Source organism: Monomorium pharaonis, chromosome 4, assembly GCF_013373865.1.
Source record: "Monomorium pharaonis isolate MP-MQ-018 chromosome 4, ASM1337386v2, whole genome shotgun sequence".
In the NCBI taxonomy this organism is placed as follows: domain Eukaryota; kingdom Metazoa; phylum Arthropoda; class Insecta; order Hymenoptera; family Formicidae; genus Monomorium; species Monomorium pharaonis.
Window position 1 is genome coordinate 8,931,613 of NC_050470.1, and position 20,697 is coordinate 8,952,309.

Here is a 20,697-nt window from a genome sequence, read left to right on the forward strand (position 1 = left end):
ATTAAATGTCTAATCTTATATAATGATCAATATTTAAATCATTTTTAAATATAAATTTTCTAAATATTATATAATTATATTTTATTATCTTATTATTAGATAGAATCTCAAACTGCTATAAAGATTATTATATTAATTGGTTGATCAAGATTCCAGACGATCTTACGATTAAAATATGAAATTTTATTCTATATATGAAAATTTAATAACATTGTTAATTAGAAAGAGACGATTTTATTAATGCTAGAAATTCATCTACGTTTGAGTATACAATATTTTAAAGTAAATCTATTTTTAAATATACATATCAAGATACAAATAAAACTGATGTTTATTATCCTATTTATTTAGAGGTATTTAATAAAAAGTATATTTTTTCCCTAATGAACTAAACTACGTAAAATTCTAGTTACGACAAACAAAAAATTAAATACTATAAATTATGGCACACTTATAACAAGTGCACAAGGTTGGGTAAGTTAATATATTTTTTTAACTAAATTAAATTAAAATTAATGGATTATAAAATTAATTCAGTTAAGTTAAAAGTTACATAAATAAAAAACTAACTTAGTTAAAGTTACGTTAAAATTAATTTAACTCAAGTTGAAGTAAAAGTTAATTTTGAGAAGCTTTATTTATATTAAATTAAAAAGCCATCTAATTTAATTAATTTAGATTACTTATATAATTACAGTATCGACCATCAAATATATTTAATATTTTATTTGTAAATTAAGTTATAATATTAATTATATGAAATAACAAAAAAATATTGTTTTCGTGCAGGAATATATTTTTATTTTATAATATTTTTCTTTCGCCCAGATAAAATTTTTAATTTAGGAAAAAAGTTAATAAGTTAAAGCTTATACTTTTTAAAAATAATTAGTTAAAGTTAAAAATTAAATTATTTAAAATTAACTAAATTAAATTAAAAGTTATTAACGTTTTAACTTTATTATTAACTTTTAACTTTTTAACTAGTTACTACCCAACCAAATGCACTATGCAAAATACTATACAACTTTACTAACATATTACAATTATACATATTGCTTTCGATGACAATAGCAAGAGGAAAAGATTAACATGTACATACATGCATACGTTGTCATGTTGTCGTTGTTTCATATATAAGCAACCCTGTTGTTTGTATAATACTTCTTCAAAGCTCACAAAGAAATTCTTTTTCATGAAAGACACTCAGTCATATTTATAAATATCCCTTTTTCTTTACAAGTAACCGAACTTAAAGGATCAGACTATAATCACAGGGATAAAATATATATACAACGAGAATAAGTTTTACCGTTCATAAATGACAGTTGTAGTCTCGCGCCGTTTTGAAAAATCTAATGTAACTTAATCTCTAGAAATGATACATGCAGCTCGATAACATGTTGGCGTTCGACAACGAGTAGGACAATTTGATATAAGATAAATGTTGTAATCGGTGCGCTGCTAGCTATCAGCCCTTCTCCTTTTACCAATTCTTTCCAGGGCTGATCTTCTATCCGGAGGCTTCCAATTTCATTTGTTCATATTATTCAACGGCATCATAGGCACGTATTTGTCACTGGGTCGGAACTTGTACTGCGAGCACAATCGATCGGACACAGCTTCCGCGTAGCCGTTTCTGCAATAAATTTCGTCAATCAATGTTAATTGAATCGACAGAACAGTTCGCTGAAGCAATTTGTAAAGTCAATAGAAGAACCTTCCACCGAAGCATTAAAACCTATTATAACTTCGCAGAGGGTAAAAGTACTTTCACCACGACGTTGAGATAGATTAGATGTAGAAATGAGAGCACTGATCGTATTCTACACAAAATAATTGTACACAATCAGAATATTCTACACAAATATATTGTACATAAAAAAATTGTACGTGAAAAAACTGTGCACAAAAATTATTCTTGAATTAAAAATTGCACACGGATATGTTGTGCGTAGAAAAACTGTGTAGTGAACAGCAATTTGAGTGTGCAATTTTTTAATTCAAGGATAATTCTTGTGCACAGTTTTTCCACGTACAATTTTTTTGTGTACAATATATTTGTGTAGAATATTCTGATAATATGATCAGTGCCGAAATGAGAGATAATTATAAATATTGTGATGCGCGGGACCATCACCCAAGCCACATATTAAGTGTTGGAAAAAAAAAATGAAAAAGAAACATTTACAGTAAGATCCTTTTTTTCTTATATTTCGGGATATCCTCAGATAAACGACGTGATATCTCGAAGAATATTTCTCTGTCTGACCACGTAATCCCTGAATACGAAGGAGACGGTTGTCAGCAGTGGTCTTCGAAATCCTCTACTCTCCGATACATCATTTGGCAAATAATTCAGGGACTTCTCCCATTGTAAATCGCAGCTAAAACGATTCTGCATTGTAACGGCAAGAATGTCGAAATTAACATACTTTTTAATCGACACAATAACGAATTAAATATCCTGCCTATCTCTATCACCAAAATTTTTTTTACAAATATAATATAAATAAAATACGTTAATCCCCAAAAAATTATAAAATAAAATATAATAAATAAAATAGAGTAAGTTAGGGTATGATAATAAAAATCATTGATAATAAAAAATTTTTATTATCAAAATATTGTAAGTATTTTCTCTTTAATGTCGATAGTTTTACATACTTAAACCTTCGGTGAAGTAATATACCAAACTCTATTAAAAAATAATAAAAATAAAAGTATGTCTTTTGCATTTAAAAAAACTATGGCCATCTTACTCGAGTTTACCCTATGTGTACCCCAAATCAAGATTTCGAAGACTTTACTTTTTAGTAATAGAGTACCTTTGCCATTGAGAACAAGGCCGTCTTTCTCTGAAGCAGGTGACTTGGATCACATTGAAGAAAAGCGCGCCGAGAGTATTGGCCACCTCGGTATTCAGATTCTGTAAACACCTGCGGAATTTGGCATCGCAATCGCAATGCGAGCGAGTAAATGGTGAGTTATTGCATATGCCATGTATGCATTGTTGCGGCGCTATCGTGAATGGGCAATGGTCGTGTTCCCTGCAGCAAGCATCCTCGGGCGAATGTTGGCCCAAATCGTCATAGGTATTGGCCACGTTGCCTGGTCCGCACCACTTTGTGCCCGGGTATATCAATCCACTGCCAGGTGCTTGATTCTGAAGAAAGGAGTTTCGGAGATTTTTATCCATTAGGAAATTATCCTTTAAAAAACTTCAGAAAGATATTCCAAATGCAATAATAAATATTTAAGAAAGTAATTAATAAACGATGATTATTGATATTAAAGTATGAAAAATAGATTGTATCTTAATTTTAGTTATTTAAGCCAAAATGTTTTCAATTTGTCTGTTAATAATGAAACATATTCAGAAAATAAATTTAAAAAATCAAATGATATTAAGAAAACATCGAAAAATAATGTAAATATACGTAGTTCTGTTAATATAATTTATGATTTAAAATAACATTATACTTCTGCTTATATTATATATATATATAAGTGATATAACTTTGCGGTTTGCCTAATAATTTAAAACACTTTATTCTTACTTTTCCCTTATCTCGCGAAGCCTTGCAGGTCTCTTCGAGGTCTGCGACGAGGTTGCTGGAGATTTGTCGGACCTTTCTGGGGTCCGCACCGAGGACCATCCTCTGGATGACCCCGCGGTCGCTGTAAAGAGCGCAGAAGGGTGCGTCGGCATTCAGCTCCACCATCCTGGACATGGTGGGGTCGGCGACCAGCACGCTCGCCCCGATCCTTTGAACCCAGAGGATCGGCAGTGCGCCGAACAGAACAGCGATCATCTGCGCGAACGGGGGAAAAAATGTAGATCGAGTCGCGTGAAAAGAGTCACCACAAATGACCGGTGACGCTTTTCGAACGACGGTTTTATCAGGGACCAACCAAACAAGGGAGATACACGAAAGTCCAGTAGCCGTCCTTCGTCTTGGGCAACTGCATCGGTAATCGCGGCTCGCTATAGCTTTCAAGAAAAAGGTAAAGAAACCCAAAGACGCCCGACAGAAATTAATGCTTGACCGCAATTTTAAATGACACTCCTCGTCAAGGTTACTATTGATTCGACGTCTTTGTAATGATAGGACGAAAATATTATCGCTATACAATGCGGCACAACTTGATTACACAACGTAAAATTAACATATTTGTACAACCTTTTGATTGCGCAACCGCTTAACGATTTTGTTTAGTATTCGGCGAGAATTTGTAGTAACTCTGCGTAGTGAAAGGAAAAGTGTGAATCCTTCGTATTGCTGTTCAAGATTGCGAAATGTCAGTCTACAAAATAGACAAAAGTGTCCGCGTGTATGTTCACGTGTATGTGAATTTTATCATTCGTCGGAGTGTACCGGGATGAATGGGCGCCGACACACGAGATGCGGTCCTCATCTTTCAGCGGATATAACATCTAATTCGGAGAATCGAACTAGTCTACGACCTCGCTTATTCAGTTTGGGTCGTTTCAATTCAGGCCGATCGCGAAAGCGAGAGTGCGCGCCCCGAAGGATACTAGACAAGTGTAACTCGTATGCGATGTGGGACACCGAAAACCCATTGACGAACATATCTCTTCAGCCTGCCTCCCGAAGAGCGCTCGCAACTAATTTACTGGTGATCCGGACCTAATGACCGCACCAACGAATCATTATCAAGTCATCAAATCATCGCTTGGCCGTCCGCTAAACGTTCTTGTCCGGCTCGGAAAAAAAGCCAGGAGCGAAATAATGTAATATTATGCTTTGAAAAGAAGCACGTTATTGTAATTCACCCGATATATTTTAAATTAAAAAAATTGTTGACGATGACGATTTTTAGATGGCGAGCAGTAAAACTTTCATATTTCGAAATGACGTACGTCCAGCTTGTTAAGCAATAGTTACTGATAGAACGACGAATCATCAAATTGGAAGTTGCAATGTGTTACGACATGTGAAGCTCTGAAGAAAGAAGTAAGCCGATTATCTCCCATCGGTTAAATTATGAGCCACTCATCTGTTTTCCTTTCGGAGAGATAATTAAGTTCGAAAGTAAAATATAAAATGCAATCAGCCACAACAAAATATTCAAAATGCCTCCGGCGATAGACATCGGACGACAAGCACATTCTCTTTAAAGACTTCGAGGTGAACTTCGTGCAGTGATAACGGCGCTATTATATTTTTCATAAACAAAATTTTTCATAAACACAATTTTTTAATCTTTTTTTTTAATCATTTATCCTTATTGAGAAAAAAAATTTCTCCAGTAAAATCGTTACTTCTATTTTTCATCGTTAAATTCTTTAATAATGGAAAATTGATTATCGTTACATCCGTTATATAAAAAGTATTATATTATTAACTTTTCAGCAGTCTCCGAAATAGCTTGCATATGGGTCAGTCAAGATCGTTATCGAACTTGTCTCTTGAACCTGCATGTCGATGTATGTCAGTAAGAGTTCTATTACAGTCTACAGTTCTATTATAAATCGGTCGTAGTCTGGACGATTGTGGCCTATACGTTCCAGTGATTATCATTTATCGCTAATCGCGATTATTATCAAATTAATTCGGCCGACAGAAATTGTCAGGTTACAGAACATAGAATAATAATATAAATACATATTTTGTCATACTTTTACTTTACATCAATAATATTTCTATTCTTCGACAACGCAATCTTTATATAAACGATGGATATAGAACTTTTACTGTTTAACTAAGATTGTAACATAGTTTATCTTTATGCAGTGTTTTTATGTAATTTCCAACAATTGATAAAATACGAAAATGGATGTGAGATGAGAATACCGGAGAACACATGGAAAGAACAGGTTTTGCTCAAGTGCCTAAAAATTTAGCTAGATACAGATCTGAAAATAATTTTATTTAATCATTAAATTAGTTGTATAGAACGCTTACAGCATAATAAATAATGTTGGCCTTCTAGTAACCAGTTTGAGTGTGCTACATATTTATTGTGATGGTCAAACTAAATTATATTCAAATCTGTATCTAAGGTCCGATTCCACAACTCACGGTTAAATTAACTGGCCGATTATTCCATTGGAATTGACCAATCGTATTTGTCGTTAAGCAAAATTAACAAATACGTTTTAATACGTTAGTATTATAAAGCCATTCTTTCCGTGTAACTACGTAAAAATTATCCTTCTCCCTGCCCCTCCCAAAATAATAAAGATATAATGAGCTTCAAAGAAGTCACTCTGATAAAAAAAATTACTATACAATATCTCAATAAGCATAAAATTCTCACTTACCATATTATTACAATAATATTCAATAACATGTGACGTTCAAATAATTATTAATAAATTAATAAATTTAACGTGCATAGTATACAACATTAATATGAACAAACTTTAATTTGCAGATAATGTTTCTAAAACATTTTAATAATGTTTCGAAAAAAAAATAAAAACCATGTATTAATATTTTTAAAATATTTTTAAAATATCTACATCATATTATTTTAAAACATAAGAAATACACATGAAATTAACATTTCCAATTTTACTTTGTTTCTTGTTTTTTTTTTCCTTTTCTGCGATCTTACAATATTTTTTAAAGTTTTTACATTTTCAATTGAATTTAAAAAAAAAACAGAAAATTTCTTTAAAAAATCTTAAACTTCTTCAAATTTTCTAAGTTTTTTCAGAAATTGTACAATTAGTGAAAAATTTTTAAATATTTCAAAATTTACATACATAAAGAATTCTAGAAAAAATCATTTTTGTGGCATTTTTGAGTGTTCTAATTTATATAAAAAATCTAACAAAGTCTTTAAAAAGTGATAAAATTATATACAAATTATAAACAATTTAAAAATTTAGAAATCTTAAAAAATTATAAAGAATTTTAAAAGAAAAAGAAATTTTGGATGTCAAGATAGTTATACAAAAAAAAAATTTTATAAGATAAAAGGTATACAGAGGAAATTTTATGTAATTTATATAATTAAATATTGAAGATAATTCAATTTTCTTTGTATTTTATATAACGCTGTATTAAATTTCTAATACACATGCACACATAAAGAAAGAAAAATAAGATTTAAAAGCCTTTTATACTTTTATATTTAACAATAAAAATCCAATTCATCGCTGAATATGTTTAATACTAAAATAAAATTAAAAATTTTTTATTCAAAATTAAATTTTAATCTGCCAAATTTTTGAAAAATGTATCTTAAAAACTAAAAATAAAAACTTATAATAAATGTCGATATGTTTTCATCAAGAAATTTCTCAAAATGTATAGCTTAAAAATTATTATTCATATTAGATATTAATAATTTGTGTTACATTTTAATGCAAGATAGAAAATGAAACAATTTGGATGAATTTTTGAAAACTTACGTCTCTCACAAGGATCACAGATCTCGCAATGATCAATTTTCGATTCGCAATTCAGAGACGAAACAGTCCGAAACCGAGAAATCCGCAAACATGACTAAAAGAGGAAGGAAACGCAGCGAATGCGCGAGACTACGGATGCTAGTTGCGCACACCCCGTAACCCACCCTGCAGGGTTTACCGAGTTGATTGCACACTGCAGTGCGTAACGAACAAGAAATAAGAAGGGTGTATTCCGCAGTTCATGAAAATCGTAATTTTGGTAGGACGCATTGAATACATTAAATTGTATAATTTCTAAAGAATTAATTAAATTGTAAAATTAAAATATTGCTGATAATTTTATTTTTAAATTCTTTTTATTAATTATTTTAAATATTTCCTCGTAAAAAAAATAGTGCTAATACTAAAAAAGACAATTTCTGACAGTTGTCAAATACAAACTGGATTACGTTATAAAACGGCTCTAACAAAGAGAGTAGTAAGATGTATATATAGTGATATTTGAAACATTGAAAATAGCGTTATTGAACCGGAATGCCTAATGCTGCATCGCGACAATAAGAACACGTCATTATAGAGGGTAGGCATTTATATCACATGGACTTTTTTCAACCTTCTTTTAAAGTTAAATTCTTGTATTTAAGTTATTGTATTTTGGAAGTAAAACGAAACGTGTTCTAACAATTGTTTCTATCAAATTTTTGCAATAAATAATAATTTTATAATTACTAAGCAAAATTATATGAATAAAACACTCATTAAGCTCGTTAAAAAAAACAGCATAAATATTTCTAAATCTATAATGTACCTAATTTATAATATTTTAACAATCAATCTTTTAATATAAAACTAAAATATTAAGTACACATCGAAATAAATCACACACAAATTCAAAAGTATAAATAAAATTTAGTGCGCAAAAGTATTGAATATTTTTTAATAATAAAAAATAATAAAAGATAATCGCCGAAACATCCTCAAGATACTAATATTTTTATTAATGTGAACATACATACGTTGAAATTTGATATTGACTTTATGCTGTTGTGTGAACGCGCGCAAAGGTATCGAAGATGAGGTGCGCTGCTCGGGACCACAAAATTTGCTTGTCTCTCGTCAGCAGTCACTATCAAACTGGTGGTTCGTACGACACGTCAGAATACTAATATTCGCACTCACGCATATATAAACGCGTGTACCGGTCGCGTTATATACGCATTGGGGGAGAATATAAATTATGTGAGGGAGCTGTTTTATGTGGAGCACTTCGCAATTGATTTTTTTTCATCGTGAAGCATATCAGAGAGAAATTTACTTGTTGTACATAAACAATTCCAAATAAAGGAATAATTTTTAATTATTACATTAATTTTATGAGAATCATATTATAAATTTACGCGAGAATCATATTTTAAATCTTTGAAAAATTTTTGAAAAACTTTGTTTGAAGTATATAATTTAATTATTGAAAAAGACATGTAATCGTTCTGATTTATCAGTACTCACGAATATTTGATTAATATTTACCGGAATTGTTAACGTCCTTTATCAAATCCCAAGTTTTTTTTAGATAAACATATAATAATAAGATTAAACACAATATAATTGAATTATAAATTATATTCTTATATAGGTAAAAGATAAAATAGACAAGTAAAAAAGTATGCGTTATATGTTTTTATTTTAAAATTTTATTGAACATTAAGATTTAACATACACATTATAAATTATCGCGACATTATTTTTAATTGTCATGTAGATTAATCAGTCAATCAGTACTCTCATTCCTTTAATTTTAGTCGCAATTTTATTTACGTTCAAATTACGTCATACGCCGTCAAGTAATAAAAATGGTAGAAAATTAAGCATGCATTAAAATGATAAATCTTAATAAATCACTCTTAATAGGTCCTAATAGATCCATCAAACGGGTAATATAAATATCGCATCGAGATCGTGAATAACGCAACGAAAACGATGAGTTCGCTGGGATTTTTAGGGAATCCACTCCACCTCGTTGGTCTCCAATCTTTCACCGTTGCTCTTTGCTGTGACACGGTTGCTCCGTTCCGTCGTTGACGATGTGTGACTCTCTTCAGTTCCGGCTATTTTATGATAGACGTTGCTTCCGGTCTGAGCGATCCACTGGACGCCGTCGCCGATTTTCTCGCCTGCTTTGCGTACCGCGTTACCGAAGCTCTCGGAAGTAAAGGTGTTAGGGTCGACGTTGATATCTAGAGAATTGTTGCCTTGCGGACAGTCGGACTGTGAGATGATACTCAAATCGTACGGATCAACACCGTACTGGCTAAGTCGCTGACGTATCCTGTCCACCTGCTGTTGATCCAGCGTCTTGGTCCTCGAGAGGATTGTCGCGCTCTGTCGATGGGCGAACGCCAACTTCTGGCATGTGAAAATGCCGGCGTAAGTATCGTAATCCGTCATGAATACTACATGGGATGCGCTTCCGGCTACATCTAAATCACAGGTACGAATTTTAATTGCACAATATACTAGCTTGACTTGTAATTCGTATGAATAATTATCAAGCGAGAAAACGCATTGTTTACGGCGAAATTAGTACGCGGTAAATTTATCTTCAATTTGTCTAATATCTTGTTATTTGTGTTAAAATTGAGGAAAAGGCTGCAGCTATATCTGTATTTTGCGGAACGTAACTCTTAATTTTGCTGTGCAACATGCAGAATTTTTATCCATCGTATATTCTTTTGTTTTCCGCAAAGTGAATGGTCGAGCAGCTTCAATTAAGACACTTACTAAGAGGGAAACGGACTTCCATACGTCCCGGAGTACTTGGTTCGGGTACAGTCAGCTGGCCAGTATAATGATACTCGTGCTTCAATGGCGTAAGACCTGTACATATGCATACACGCAATTATGGATAATTCATCCCACTTGCTGGACATTTATCCCATTGACGGGCTCTTTTATGGCTCGATGGAGCTCGATACGCGCTTCGTAGAAGCTCACGCATTGTCTCCTTTCTTTGCCAATTGCGCTTAATTATTTTTTAATCACCTCACCTAAGATCAGATGATTCGAATCCTGCGTTATCACGTATTCGCCCGGTTCCTCTCCTCGCGTGTAATTGTAAGTGATGCACTTACTACCCGTCGACGTTTTCTGGACAACATACCACAGGCCTAGGAACTAAAATTTTAAGCAAACCAATTATTTCTGAAACAAATTAATTTTATTTTATACACAAGATAAATCATTTCGCAAATTACTAAAAATTTTTGCTCAGGTAAAATAAAATAAAGGTAAAATAAAATTGTTCTACAAAATGTTCTTCAATAGAGATAAATCATAATAAATTTTTCCGACTTACTCTACTCATCTGGAAACCCTGCATAGGCTCCACAATAGGACAAGCACCCATGTGATACGTATGAGCCTGTGCAAAAGCAAGGCATCCCGCCAATACCAAACACCAAGTCAGAGATTGCATTTTCTGGAACAAACAAGAAGATAAATAATATCGATTTAAGTACAATTCAAATTCTCCGAAAATTATTATATAACTTGGATTTCCCACAAATTTAAATTCCCACAAATAAATTATCAATATCAAACTGTTTACGCATTTCTAATCTTTTGATAACACTAAAAGATTCGCTCATTGACCGTTTATTATGATTATTCTAAATCTTTCAATTATTATAATAATTATAATTATAATCATTATTATATTATTAATCAATTATTATAGAAATAATAAGATAAAAAAGTTAGTAGATAAAAGCACCTATTTAATGATAGATGTCTATGCAATGGCAGTGATATAAATCGGGTGTCATTTCCGATGCAACTACAAAAAAATTCAACGGAAGTGATGACATCACAAATTTTTCAGTACTTTAATGCGATTTCCTGGTATGCGTAACAGCTCCATACATGCATCGCACTCTCAGGTAAAAAAACAATTTTTATCTCGTGCGCAGCCATGATCTCGGATTTCAAGTACAACCGATGGAGCATGATTCACGTTCGCCTTGGACACGCGTCACGGATCAAGGACCTCCGATTTATGTGGCGTTGTACACGTTTTCATCTCTTTCTTCTACATAAAATAATGAATGCGCGGTTGATGAATGCACGATTAGAATTGACCCGTTGCGACCTTTCACTTCGCCTCGCTCCGCATCCGAGAATGTTTCCATTTCGTGTGCGCACTAACGTAAATCAATTAGTGTCTTTCTTGCGAGTTCTTCTTTTTACCGACACAAATCGGGATTTATTTCGTAAAAAAAGTAGAAGCAACACTCATTATTAATTACTGTCGCTTTCTTATTTCGCTCCGTACAGAAGACTTTTTTTCTTTTTCAAATGTATATGGTGAACGAAAAAAAGACCTTTAAAGTTACTAAATGGGTAGAAATTTAAATATAGTTACAATATAGACGATCAGTGTAGAAATACTTACGTAAAGAGAACGAGATGGAGGATTAACGTGAAGAGAAGAGATGTTAAATATACGAGCTCGAAATTGTACTCACTATAAAGGTACTGCTGTCTCTGCGTTCACACTATAAACACAAGTCTCACTGGAGAGATGGATTTTATGTGGCTGGTGCCCCACTCTCGAGGTGCTCCACAATTACAGGTCACATATACATATAGACACACACACGCGTTTACTGCGGCACATAACACGAGAATGAGAATCGAGATATAGAACGTTGTTTTTCTCTACAAGTCTCGAATCGGTTTCCACTGATTCATCTTTCTTTTTTATGTTAAATTTGCTATCTCATATATTTACAGATTATTTCTTTAAAAGATGTGGGATTATCATATTTATCACCGACGTTCAATTGCATTCAACGAGCGTGATGACGCATCTACGTATGAACATGTACCATGTAATACTGAAATGTCCTTCTGAGAATTAGTAATGTCCCGTCTACGACATACGTTGGTTCTCCTGCTTTTCTCCGAAACAAATGTGATTTAAATTAAATTCTACGTGATATTAAATATCAAACAGTCTAATGCAATGATATTTATATAATCGATTTATACAAAGTATCTGCCAATAATATATTGATTTATTTATAAGATACAAAATTTTTACATTAAACATTCTTAGATTAATGCGACCAACGCTCATAGTATGTAAATTTTCTGATAAGGCATGTAACATAGTAGATTCTATAGAATATAAATAGAAATGACTTATCTCACGTCTCCTATCAATAACCAATTTCTTTTTTTATATTATTTAAATTATTGATAATTTATATTATTGCATAGTAATTTATGATAAATTCTTTAGATCAGAGAATAAGATTAATCACAAAACTGATAAGAACTTTCAGCTTATATAACAAATCAGAATTATGTAGAATTAAAATTTTTCTTTTGGTTTTTGATGCAATGTGCAGTGTAGGAGACGCATATATTATATTATATAGTAAAAGTAAATTAAATATAAAAGTAAAAAAGTAAATAAAATAATGTTTGCATACAGTAGTAATATTAACATTTACCAAGCGAAGATAAAATGTTAGATATAGACAAATATATGGAATTGGCATCAATTAAAATTATTGTAAATATTGCATAAAAGTAATACTTAAATGCAATATGTTACATAAAATACTATTATTATATTCCAGTAGTAACTTATGTATGAAATATTATGCATAAAATTTATGTAATTTAATAAAAGTCGTACACTTTGCTCGCACATAAAATGAGCTTTACTCAAAATACAGTAAAAGATACGATGTAAACTTTAATCAAATTAAAAAGATTAAAATTTAAAACATTTACTCAAATAAATTAAGTTTCAATACACCTCGAGACATACTCTTCACGTAGTCACACGATTAAAAATGCAAAATTCTGCCTCTTTCCCTCGAGTATCTTCTACGTTTTACGCAGCGGGTATGTTGCATGTATCCAAATCGTTGAAATAGGGATGTTGTAATGCCGCCCGTGCAGATATTCTGTACACAGGATCATATGTAAGCATAGCTTGCAACAGATCCAATCCATCCTCATCCAACGTTTTCACTTGCAACTCCAAGTTATTGGTCATCCAATTTGGAAATGTTGCTTTGTAATCTGACAATTGCGTTACGCCTGGCCAGATCTCTTCCGTCGGTGTTCGTAGTATTCTGCAAGATAGAATAATTATTAAGATAAAATAATTTTATAGTTTGTCACAAATTTTTGTATCAAATCAGATTCTTTTAAAATTTTGTACGCAGATTTTTTTATCACAAATCCAGAGTCAGAATGTTAAAATTAAAAATGGCTAATTCAATAGCAAATTGGAAAATTTTATAATTTCCACAAAATCAATATATGGTAATTTTGATTTCAAAAGTGTCCCCAAAGAATCCAAAACACTGTAAGAGATATTCGAACTATTTATTTATATTTATGTAGAAAATATTGATTTTTCAAAAAATATTAATTTATAATCAAAAAACAACGTAACAAACATTTCACAAAATTCTAAAAAAATACTTTAGAATATTCTAAATAAATACTTAAATTGCCATTTCAATATTGATAATAGTTTAAAAAATAATCTTTTTTCATAAAAAATACAAATTTGTCTATTTATAGTAGTTATGCAAATAAAAATTTACTGTTGTCTATTTTTTGTACTTGTTCATAAACTAGGAATTTTACCGACAAAACAATACTTAACATCAACAAATGATTTAAAATAATTAAAAATTGAGCAAGAAAATATGAATCATTAGATTGATTATTCCACAAATAGTTAAATAATTGAAGAAATAATACTTCTGTAGTAAAAATTATACCGGAATATCCTAAAAAGTTGATCAATCTCGCTGTCTCCTTGGAATAAAGGTTTCTTAGTTGCCATTTCTGCAAAGATACAGCCAATACTCCACATATCGATCGCGCATGAATATCTAGTGGCACCAAGGAGAATTTCAGGTGCCCTGTACCATAGAGTTACAACTTCGTGTGTATATATTCTAACTGGGATTCCAAATGCTCTGCCAAGCCCGAAATCTGCTACTTTGATAATTCCAGTTTTATCAATCAGCAAATTCTGCGGTTTCAAATCACGATGCAGTATTCTGCGCTTGTGGCAGAACAGAATCGCGCGTGTGATCTGAAACATGTGATGAACAATTGCTTTTGATGCATGATCAATTCTGATAAAATTTAAAATTTATTGTATATTAAAAAAAAATCTAATAACATAAAAACAAGGCTAATGTAATATACTTTTCTATGTAAACAAACCTGATATAAATATGATTTAACAACATTTGGCTCCATTAGTCTATTACCCAGACTATCCATATACTTTTTCAAGTCCATAGTGAGATACTCAAAAATAAGATACAGTTTTGACTCCTCCATCAACACATCAATCAAGCTCACTATGTTTGGATGAGTTAGCTCTTTCAGCAATGAAATTTCTCTAATAGCAGTAGAAGGTATTCCCTCATCTTCGCTTTCCAAGCGAATCTTCTTCATAGCTACTATTTCTCCAGTCTTCTTGTGCTTTCCTTTGTACACTACTCCATATGTACCTAAAGAATATCAAGATTTTGGGACAGTTATTTCAAACTCTATACCATATTCATATCAGTAATCAAAATATCTTATGAGATTCACATATGGCTAGAATCAAATTTAACTTTGGCTGTTTTCCAAAATTTATTGTCAGTAATCTAGTAATTAAAATCTATAATTTATGTTATATATTGTAGCTTTTTAATACCGACACAGTATATCGAAACACAACCCTCATAGATTTTGCTATTTAGATTGTACTTGTAGGTTAGCTATTAATCAAGTAATATTGTATTGCCTATTTAACAAAAATAATTCTCTATTTGACAAAGATATTATCTAAATACTTGGATATTATCCTGTTTATACACAAGCATAATATGCGTATAACATGCAATGCTCCAATTACATTGTGAAAGAAGGGAACGGGAATCTTTCGTTACATAACATACACAATGCTTCCGAGTATCGCTATAAAAAAAATGCTCAGGACATATTTATTATCACACAATACAACACATGCGGTGAAATACTAACTTGTAGTGACAAGAACAGGTTCTCGTATCTTCTATACACTCACCTTCCCCGATTTTCTCTATTTTTATGAAGTTATCCATCGTGCGCAGCCGAGAGAACGCGAACGTCAGTTCAACAACAGTTGCTGAGATTTCGCGAAAACCTGCCCACGATTTGATCGAAGACGATCCAGTTTTCGTATCTCACAACAAGCCTCGCCGTATGTCGCCTAACGAACAAATTCAAATCAAACGGCGGATGCCATATTGGTAAACATTCCCTGCACGCTAGCGACCTCTCATTTCTAGAACGTAACTGCTGGATTCACCGCATACTTCCAGTTCCGGATGCCACCAATGGCGCAACTCTTCATTATGGGCCGGTATTCAATAGTAAAGTCTTATTTACATTTGTCTTAAATTTTTATTAACCAAAACACAAAACCATATTAATATCTTGAGAAAGAATTACTTCAAGTTTCCGGTAAGATCGAAACTTTTTTATTGAATAAAGTTATTAGAATCACCACACCAGTCAATAAACAAAAATAATTTAACATTTATTTTAATATATTTTCTTATTGCCTTTAATATTTTTTTAAGTAAAAAATATTGCAACAAAGTCTAAAAATTTGAAGTCCAAAAAATATCAATTATTATCATTTATTTTCGAAATTGTCTCAATATTTTTCTTAAACAGTTTGTTAAACATTTACTGGTGATTGGGTAGATTTTAATGACTGGAGCAGTAATCCTACTTAATAAAAACAATTAAAAGTGCTTAGGTATGTGTAGATTTTAATGACTGGTGCAGTAATCCTACTTGATAAAAACAATTAAAAGTGCTTAGGTAATCTACCTAAATCCTTAAAAGAAAAAACTTTCATACATAATTTAACTCAAATAATTTACTGTTCTTATTATAGCCATGTATAAAATTTGAAGCAGGAAAAGAAACTTCGCTTACAGATGGACAAGGCGTTAAAAACTTTTTTTTAGATAATCTTAATAAATTTATTTTTAGTGCTCTTACAACGCGCAAATACATAACTTCATTGCAATCATATAGTGAACTCTGAACCTGTTTTATTTAGTTGTAGTTCGCTATCATCCTTACGCGACTCGCGGGAAAGACTTAGAAATAAGGCGATTCGGTCTATAAAAAAAAACCCTCGAATCGACGACAAAGTCGCTGAACTAGTAAACGTAAATCTATCTGCATCAATATCTACCAATATCAAATGTAATTAAACAATGGGCATGAGATTCCAGTGCATTTTATCGTGGAAACTGATAGCCACCGGTCGCATAACCCAGTCCTACACCACGTTGCGTGTGTGTAGTAGCACGCGCTACTTCGTATTGTTGCTCCATATTGTTGAACATTTCTTCCTGCTTTTTTAGAATATCCGGTTGTTTAGTTCCTACCCCTGGTGCATTAGGTAGGTCGCCCTTAATACCCATTAGCCGTTTAAATTTGGCCGTCACCTTCCCATCCTGATCGTGCGTGAAAGTTGTCCCTATCCACGTATTGGCAGTAGAAGCTGCAGTTGATGTGCTATTACTATCATCTTGCTTCGACTATAAAGAGAGTGTAGAAATAAATGCGATTGTAAATCTGGATTGCGTGTCAAGCACACCAATAAAAAAATCATCACCTTGTTCGCCCACAGCAACTTCCTCTTCTGGATCTGCTCCGCGTACTTGCCCTGCGTCGCCGTCGCTAACGGATTGTAGTACTGCTCACCTTGGACACCGCCAGGCATCATGATATCACCGCCCTCCGGTGGCTTCAGCTCTATGCCTAGCTTCTCCAACTGGGCTAATTTGTTCCTTCCTTTCTCCTCCCGATAACTCATCGTCCTAAACGGTAGCGGTGGTGCGCGATCCCTTGATCGTGATCTCGATCGTGTACGATCCCTTTCCTTATGATAGCTTGAACGCTCGTCCCGATATCGATCTTTCGTCCGGTCGTCCCTGGAGTGCCGCCGATCCCGTTCACTGCGATCGCTGCGATCTCTGCGTCCTTCTCGGCGATCTCTATCTCTGTCGTTCCTGTCGCGATTACGATCCCTCCGGTCGTCCCTGTAATGATGATCTTTGTCGCTCCTCTCTCGGTCATCACTCTTCTCATCCTTGGATGTTTTACGCTTATCGTCATCCCGATTCCTTCGGTCTCTGCTGCGGTCTCTATTGTGATTACTACTATTGTCACGTTGCCGTCGATCGTCATAACGACGACCCTTATCTAACGAATGACGACTACGATCGCTACGATCTCCTCGCCTGTGATCATCTTTCGCACTCGTATGATTCTCATGATCGGCTCGCCTGTAAAACGATTACGTTCTGCAGGGGTATACCACACAGATGCGTATTATTATTCTGAACATGTGACAGGTGTGTATAATTCGATATATATCATTTTAGTGATATATATCGAAATTATTGTTTTCATAACAAATTGATATCCATAAAGTATCACTAGCACCTGTACTACATATATTAATTAACAAACCAGCCTACCTCTGGTCTGATGGTGAAGGCAAAGCCCGAGAAGATTCTGTTCTCGAGCTGAAGGTAGAGTGAGCCGTCATAGGACTGTTCGCGCGTTCGCTACTGGATTCCCTGGACGAATTATTGTTGTTGCTTTCCTAGAGAAAAGAAAAATAATCAATTTTAGTACAGGTCTCTCTTATATATTCCACTAAGTAAAGAAATGGCTCTCTTAATTCCTACCACAAAAGCTATTTTAGAACGTCAATACACGCAAAGTTGGATTCTCTGACAACGAGTAACATACGTATTAGAGAAACCTATGCTTTATATAAAGAGAAAAAATGCTCTTAAATAGTGGGTATAAAAAGTATAAACTTGAAAAATTTCTGTCTATAAAAAAAAACAGAAATACAAGTTTTCTCTTGTATTCTCTTATCTTCTTGGTTGTACTTGATACAAAAGTTTGGCAACACTCGAATTTCCATATGTCACTCTACTCGATAATATTATAAAATCTGTGCTAATTACTGACTCAGGTAAAATAGAACCAATGAAACAACTGTGGCACAAAAAGAAGAGATAGAGAGAAAGAGAAAGAGAGAGGAATATATATGAGGGCCCTTCACATCAAACTGCCTCTGCAGTTAGTTATCATCCGAGTATACTTGTATACACGTGATTTCTTTGATGATTGATGTTTTGTTAGTGTTACCTTCTTCCAGCTTCCTCTACTCACCTCTAGTCTTCTGAATAGGACTTGGGGGTAGTCTTGAAAGACCCTCACACAGCATAGACCTTGCCGAGATGCGTAGATATTGTATCATGTATTACCAACAGAGCTACGTGTTAATATTGTCTCACGAAATGGCACTATTCCCATTTACTTATTTATTTAAAATTTTAATTATGTGAATGATAGAGCCTGATTATCCCGCATTCGATAAGGTTTCAAGGTCCTGTCTTATTTATTTAAATTAAACACGCCAAATGCAGATTTTGCCCAACTTTTGCTAATAACAAGTGCTGCAGCTTGTTAACCAATAAGTAAGTATTAACGTCAATATAAGAACATTGCTGCTGTGTCATGTATTTGCAGACAGCACTATTAATTCGATCAATTTAACGACATGACCTTGCAAAACCGAACACTATCCCCTTTATGTATCAGGCCTAAGACTTTGCACGTACATACAGCACTCATAAAATCACAGCGGTCACTTCTTAGGCATTTGCCCGAATGTTTCGTACTTAACAACTAAGAATTATAAGAATTAACGGCGTGTGATCTCACTTTACCTCACTCATGTCCATTTGTACCGGGTCGTAATTGGCATCGCTCGCCCTCCTGTTCGCCTCTTCCCGTCCTCGAGGTGGCGTCTAAACGGAAAAAAAAAAGAACAAAACAATATCACTTCCTAAGTATACTCTCGTGGATATATGCGCGTGGAGGATGCGAGAGAAAGACGCAAAATCGCATCTCTAAACGTATCTCCGAGGAAAAAACGCAGATAGACTGTACGCGCAGCGAAGCCATGTCGAGCGGCGTGCGCCGCTACCTTCGAGTAGCGTCCTGAATCGACGACGACGATGTCGTCGACGAGCCGGCCACGTCTTCCTCGCGCGCGCTCACCTTTGCGTCGTCCGAGTTGTTGCTGTTGTCGCCGTCGCTGGCGTAATTCGCCAGCGAGTCCATAATGGCGCGTGAAACTGTCTCGCTCAACTGTCCCAACGACCGAACGCTATTGTTGTGCCGCGATATCGGACTGTGGTGGACTGCGGCGCTGTGATGCGATTTCAAGCCCGGGCACGCTCACGCACACATCGCACTCCCCCTATCCGTGAGGCACGCGCGCTCGGCTGCGATCGGCGTGAGCCGTCGCGCACTCGGCTACGTTCGCGGCTGAGTTTGTCCCTTTCTCCTCTGCCTCTTCCCCCATCTAACGTTTTCTGACTTCGAGCTCCGAGGCGATCGCCGGCGTCTAATGCTTTTTCAGAATATGTTTATCGCGCGGGCGCCGCCGGCTCTCGCGATTATTTTATGATCGGCGCATAATTGTAAAAATAAATATGTACAATTTAATCAATATTTCTTTGTTATTCCATGTAAATTGAATTTACAAATAAAATGTTAAATATATCTTATGGTTAATTAAATTAATTATTTAATTATTTAATTAAGTAAAACGTGCAAAGATTTAAAAAACTTTTTTCTTCGGTAATTTTACAAACTTCGATAACTTCTCGGGAAAAAATGTTTCATATAAAAACATATATGAATATATGTACTTATATAAAAGATGTCTATATATCCCGATCAAAAATTTTTCATGTAAAAATATATAAAAATCTGTAGAATTATGTATCAAAAATGTCCATGCAAAATTTTATATTGTATATTTTTATATAATTTTACATAATTTTACATAATTTTATATACTTTTATATAATTCTGATATAATTCTATAAATTTATACATACTTTTACATGAAACATTTTTTATTGAGAAAGAATTATTCATATGTAATTATATATAGTTATGTATAATGATATGTAATCATCTATAATTGTAAATTAGCAATTTTTTTCCCGGCAAAAATTTTTTTATACAAAAGTATGTATAAATCTATAAAATTATATCAAAATTATATAAAATTACATAAAAATATGTAAAATTAAATAAAAATATACAATGTAAAATTTTGCATGGACATTTTTGATACATAATTCTACAGATTTTTACATACTTTTACATGAAAAATT

General features: G+C 33.3%; 4 protein-coding genes and 1 long non-coding RNA gene across 12 annotated transcripts; 1 reads left to right on the forward strand and 4 right to left on the reverse strand.

The window, feature by feature from the left end:
• Positions 1 to 990: 990 nt before the first annotated feature.
• LOC105839831 (acidic phospholipase A2 PA4) lies at positions 991 to 8,560 on the reverse strand. Of its 2 annotated transcripts, none has more exons than XM_012686404.3 (4): positions 8,404 to 8,560; positions 3,561 to 3,815; positions 2,829 to 3,166; positions 991 to 1,639 (listed from the first exon to the last, which is right to left on the reverse strand). In XM_012686404.3, exons 2-4 carry the CDS (start codon positions 3,813 to 3,815, stop codon positions 1,534 to 1,536), a joined length of 699 nt encoding a protein of 232 aa, XP_012541858.1. In that variant the 5' UTR covers positions 8,404 to 8,560; the 3' UTR covers positions 991 to 1,533. The 2 variants fall into 2 exon arrangements, with proteins under 2 accessions (XP_012541858.1, XP_028050518.1); XM_028194717.2 differs by lacking the exon at positions 8,404 to 8,560 and adding an exon at positions 7,388 to 8,150.
• Positions 3,822 to 6,540, forward strand: LOC114255585. Its single transcript, XR_003626824.2, has 2 exons — positions 3,822 to 4,756; positions 4,846 to 6,540. It is a non-coding gene; the product is annotated as an uncharacterized LOC114255585 (long non-coding RNA).
• Positions 8,561 to 9,049: 489 nt separating the features above from the next.
• Positions 9,050 to 12,064, reverse strand: LOC105839830 (apolipoprotein D). 2 transcript variants are annotated; one of them, XM_012686402.3, is made up of 5 exons: positions 11,908 to 12,064; positions 10,740 to 10,862; positions 10,432 to 10,558; positions 10,166 to 10,261; positions 9,050 to 9,864 (listed from the first exon to the last, which is right to left on the reverse strand). In XM_012686402.3, the coding sequence occupies exons 2-5, from the start codon at positions 10,857 to 10,859 to the stop codon at positions 9,383 to 9,385; spliced, it is 825 nt and encodes a 274-aa protein (XP_012541856.1). In that variant the 5' UTR covers positions 10,860 to 10,862; positions 11,908 to 12,064; the 3' UTR covers positions 9,050 to 9,382. The 2 variants fall into 2 exon arrangements, with proteins under 2 accessions (XP_012541856.1, XP_012541855.1); XM_012686401.3 differs by having other exon boundaries at positions 11,835 to 11,988.
• A 374-nt stretch (positions 12,065 to 12,438) lies between these two features.
• LOC105839829 (cyclin-dependent kinase 1) lies at positions 12,439 to 16,273 on the reverse strand. Of its 3 annotated transcripts, none has more exons than XM_036285390.1 (4): positions 15,461 to 15,479; positions 14,648 to 14,940; positions 14,194 to 14,513; positions 12,439 to 13,533 (listed from the first exon to the last, which is right to left on the reverse strand). In XM_036285390.1, exons 2-4 carry the CDS (start codon positions 14,882 to 14,884, stop codon positions 13,290 to 13,292), a joined length of 801 nt encoding a protein of 266 aa, XP_036141283.1. In that variant the 5' UTR covers positions 14,885 to 14,940; positions 15,461 to 15,479; the 3' UTR covers positions 12,439 to 13,289. The 3 variants fall into 3 exon arrangements, with proteins under 3 accessions (XP_036141283.1, XP_036141282.1, XP_012541854.1); XM_036285389.1 differs by lacking the exon at positions 15,461 to 15,479 and adding an exon at positions 15,333 to 15,427; XM_012686400.3 differs by lacking the exon at positions 15,461 to 15,479 and adding an exon at positions 15,504 to 16,273 and having other exon boundaries at positions 12,442 to 13,533.
• Positions 16,274 to 16,435: 162 nt separating this feature from the next.
• Positions 16,436 to 19,637, reverse strand: LOC105839828 (arginine/serine-rich coiled-coil protein 2). 4 transcript variants are annotated; one of them, XM_028194716.2, is made up of 6 exons: positions 19,568 to 19,628; positions 19,234 to 19,314; positions 18,674 to 18,732; positions 17,965 to 18,092; positions 17,097 to 17,769; positions 16,436 to 17,019 (listed from the first exon to the last, which is right to left on the reverse strand). In XM_028194716.2, the coding sequence occupies exons 4-6, from the start codon at positions 18,033 to 18,035 to the stop codon at positions 16,717 to 16,719; spliced, it is 1,047 nt and encodes a 348-aa protein (XP_028050517.1). In that variant the 5' UTR covers positions 18,036 to 18,092; positions 18,674 to 18,732; positions 19,234 to 19,314; positions 19,568 to 19,628; the 3' UTR covers positions 16,436 to 16,716. The 4 variants fall into 4 exon arrangements, with proteins under 4 accessions (XP_028050517.1, XP_028050516.1, XP_036141281.1 ...); XM_028194715.2 differs by having other exon boundaries at positions 18,674 to 19,314; positions 19,568 to 19,637; XM_036285388.1 differs by having other exon boundaries at positions 17,965 to 18,732.
• Between the last annotated feature and the right edge of the window lie 1,060 nt (positions 19,638 to 20,697).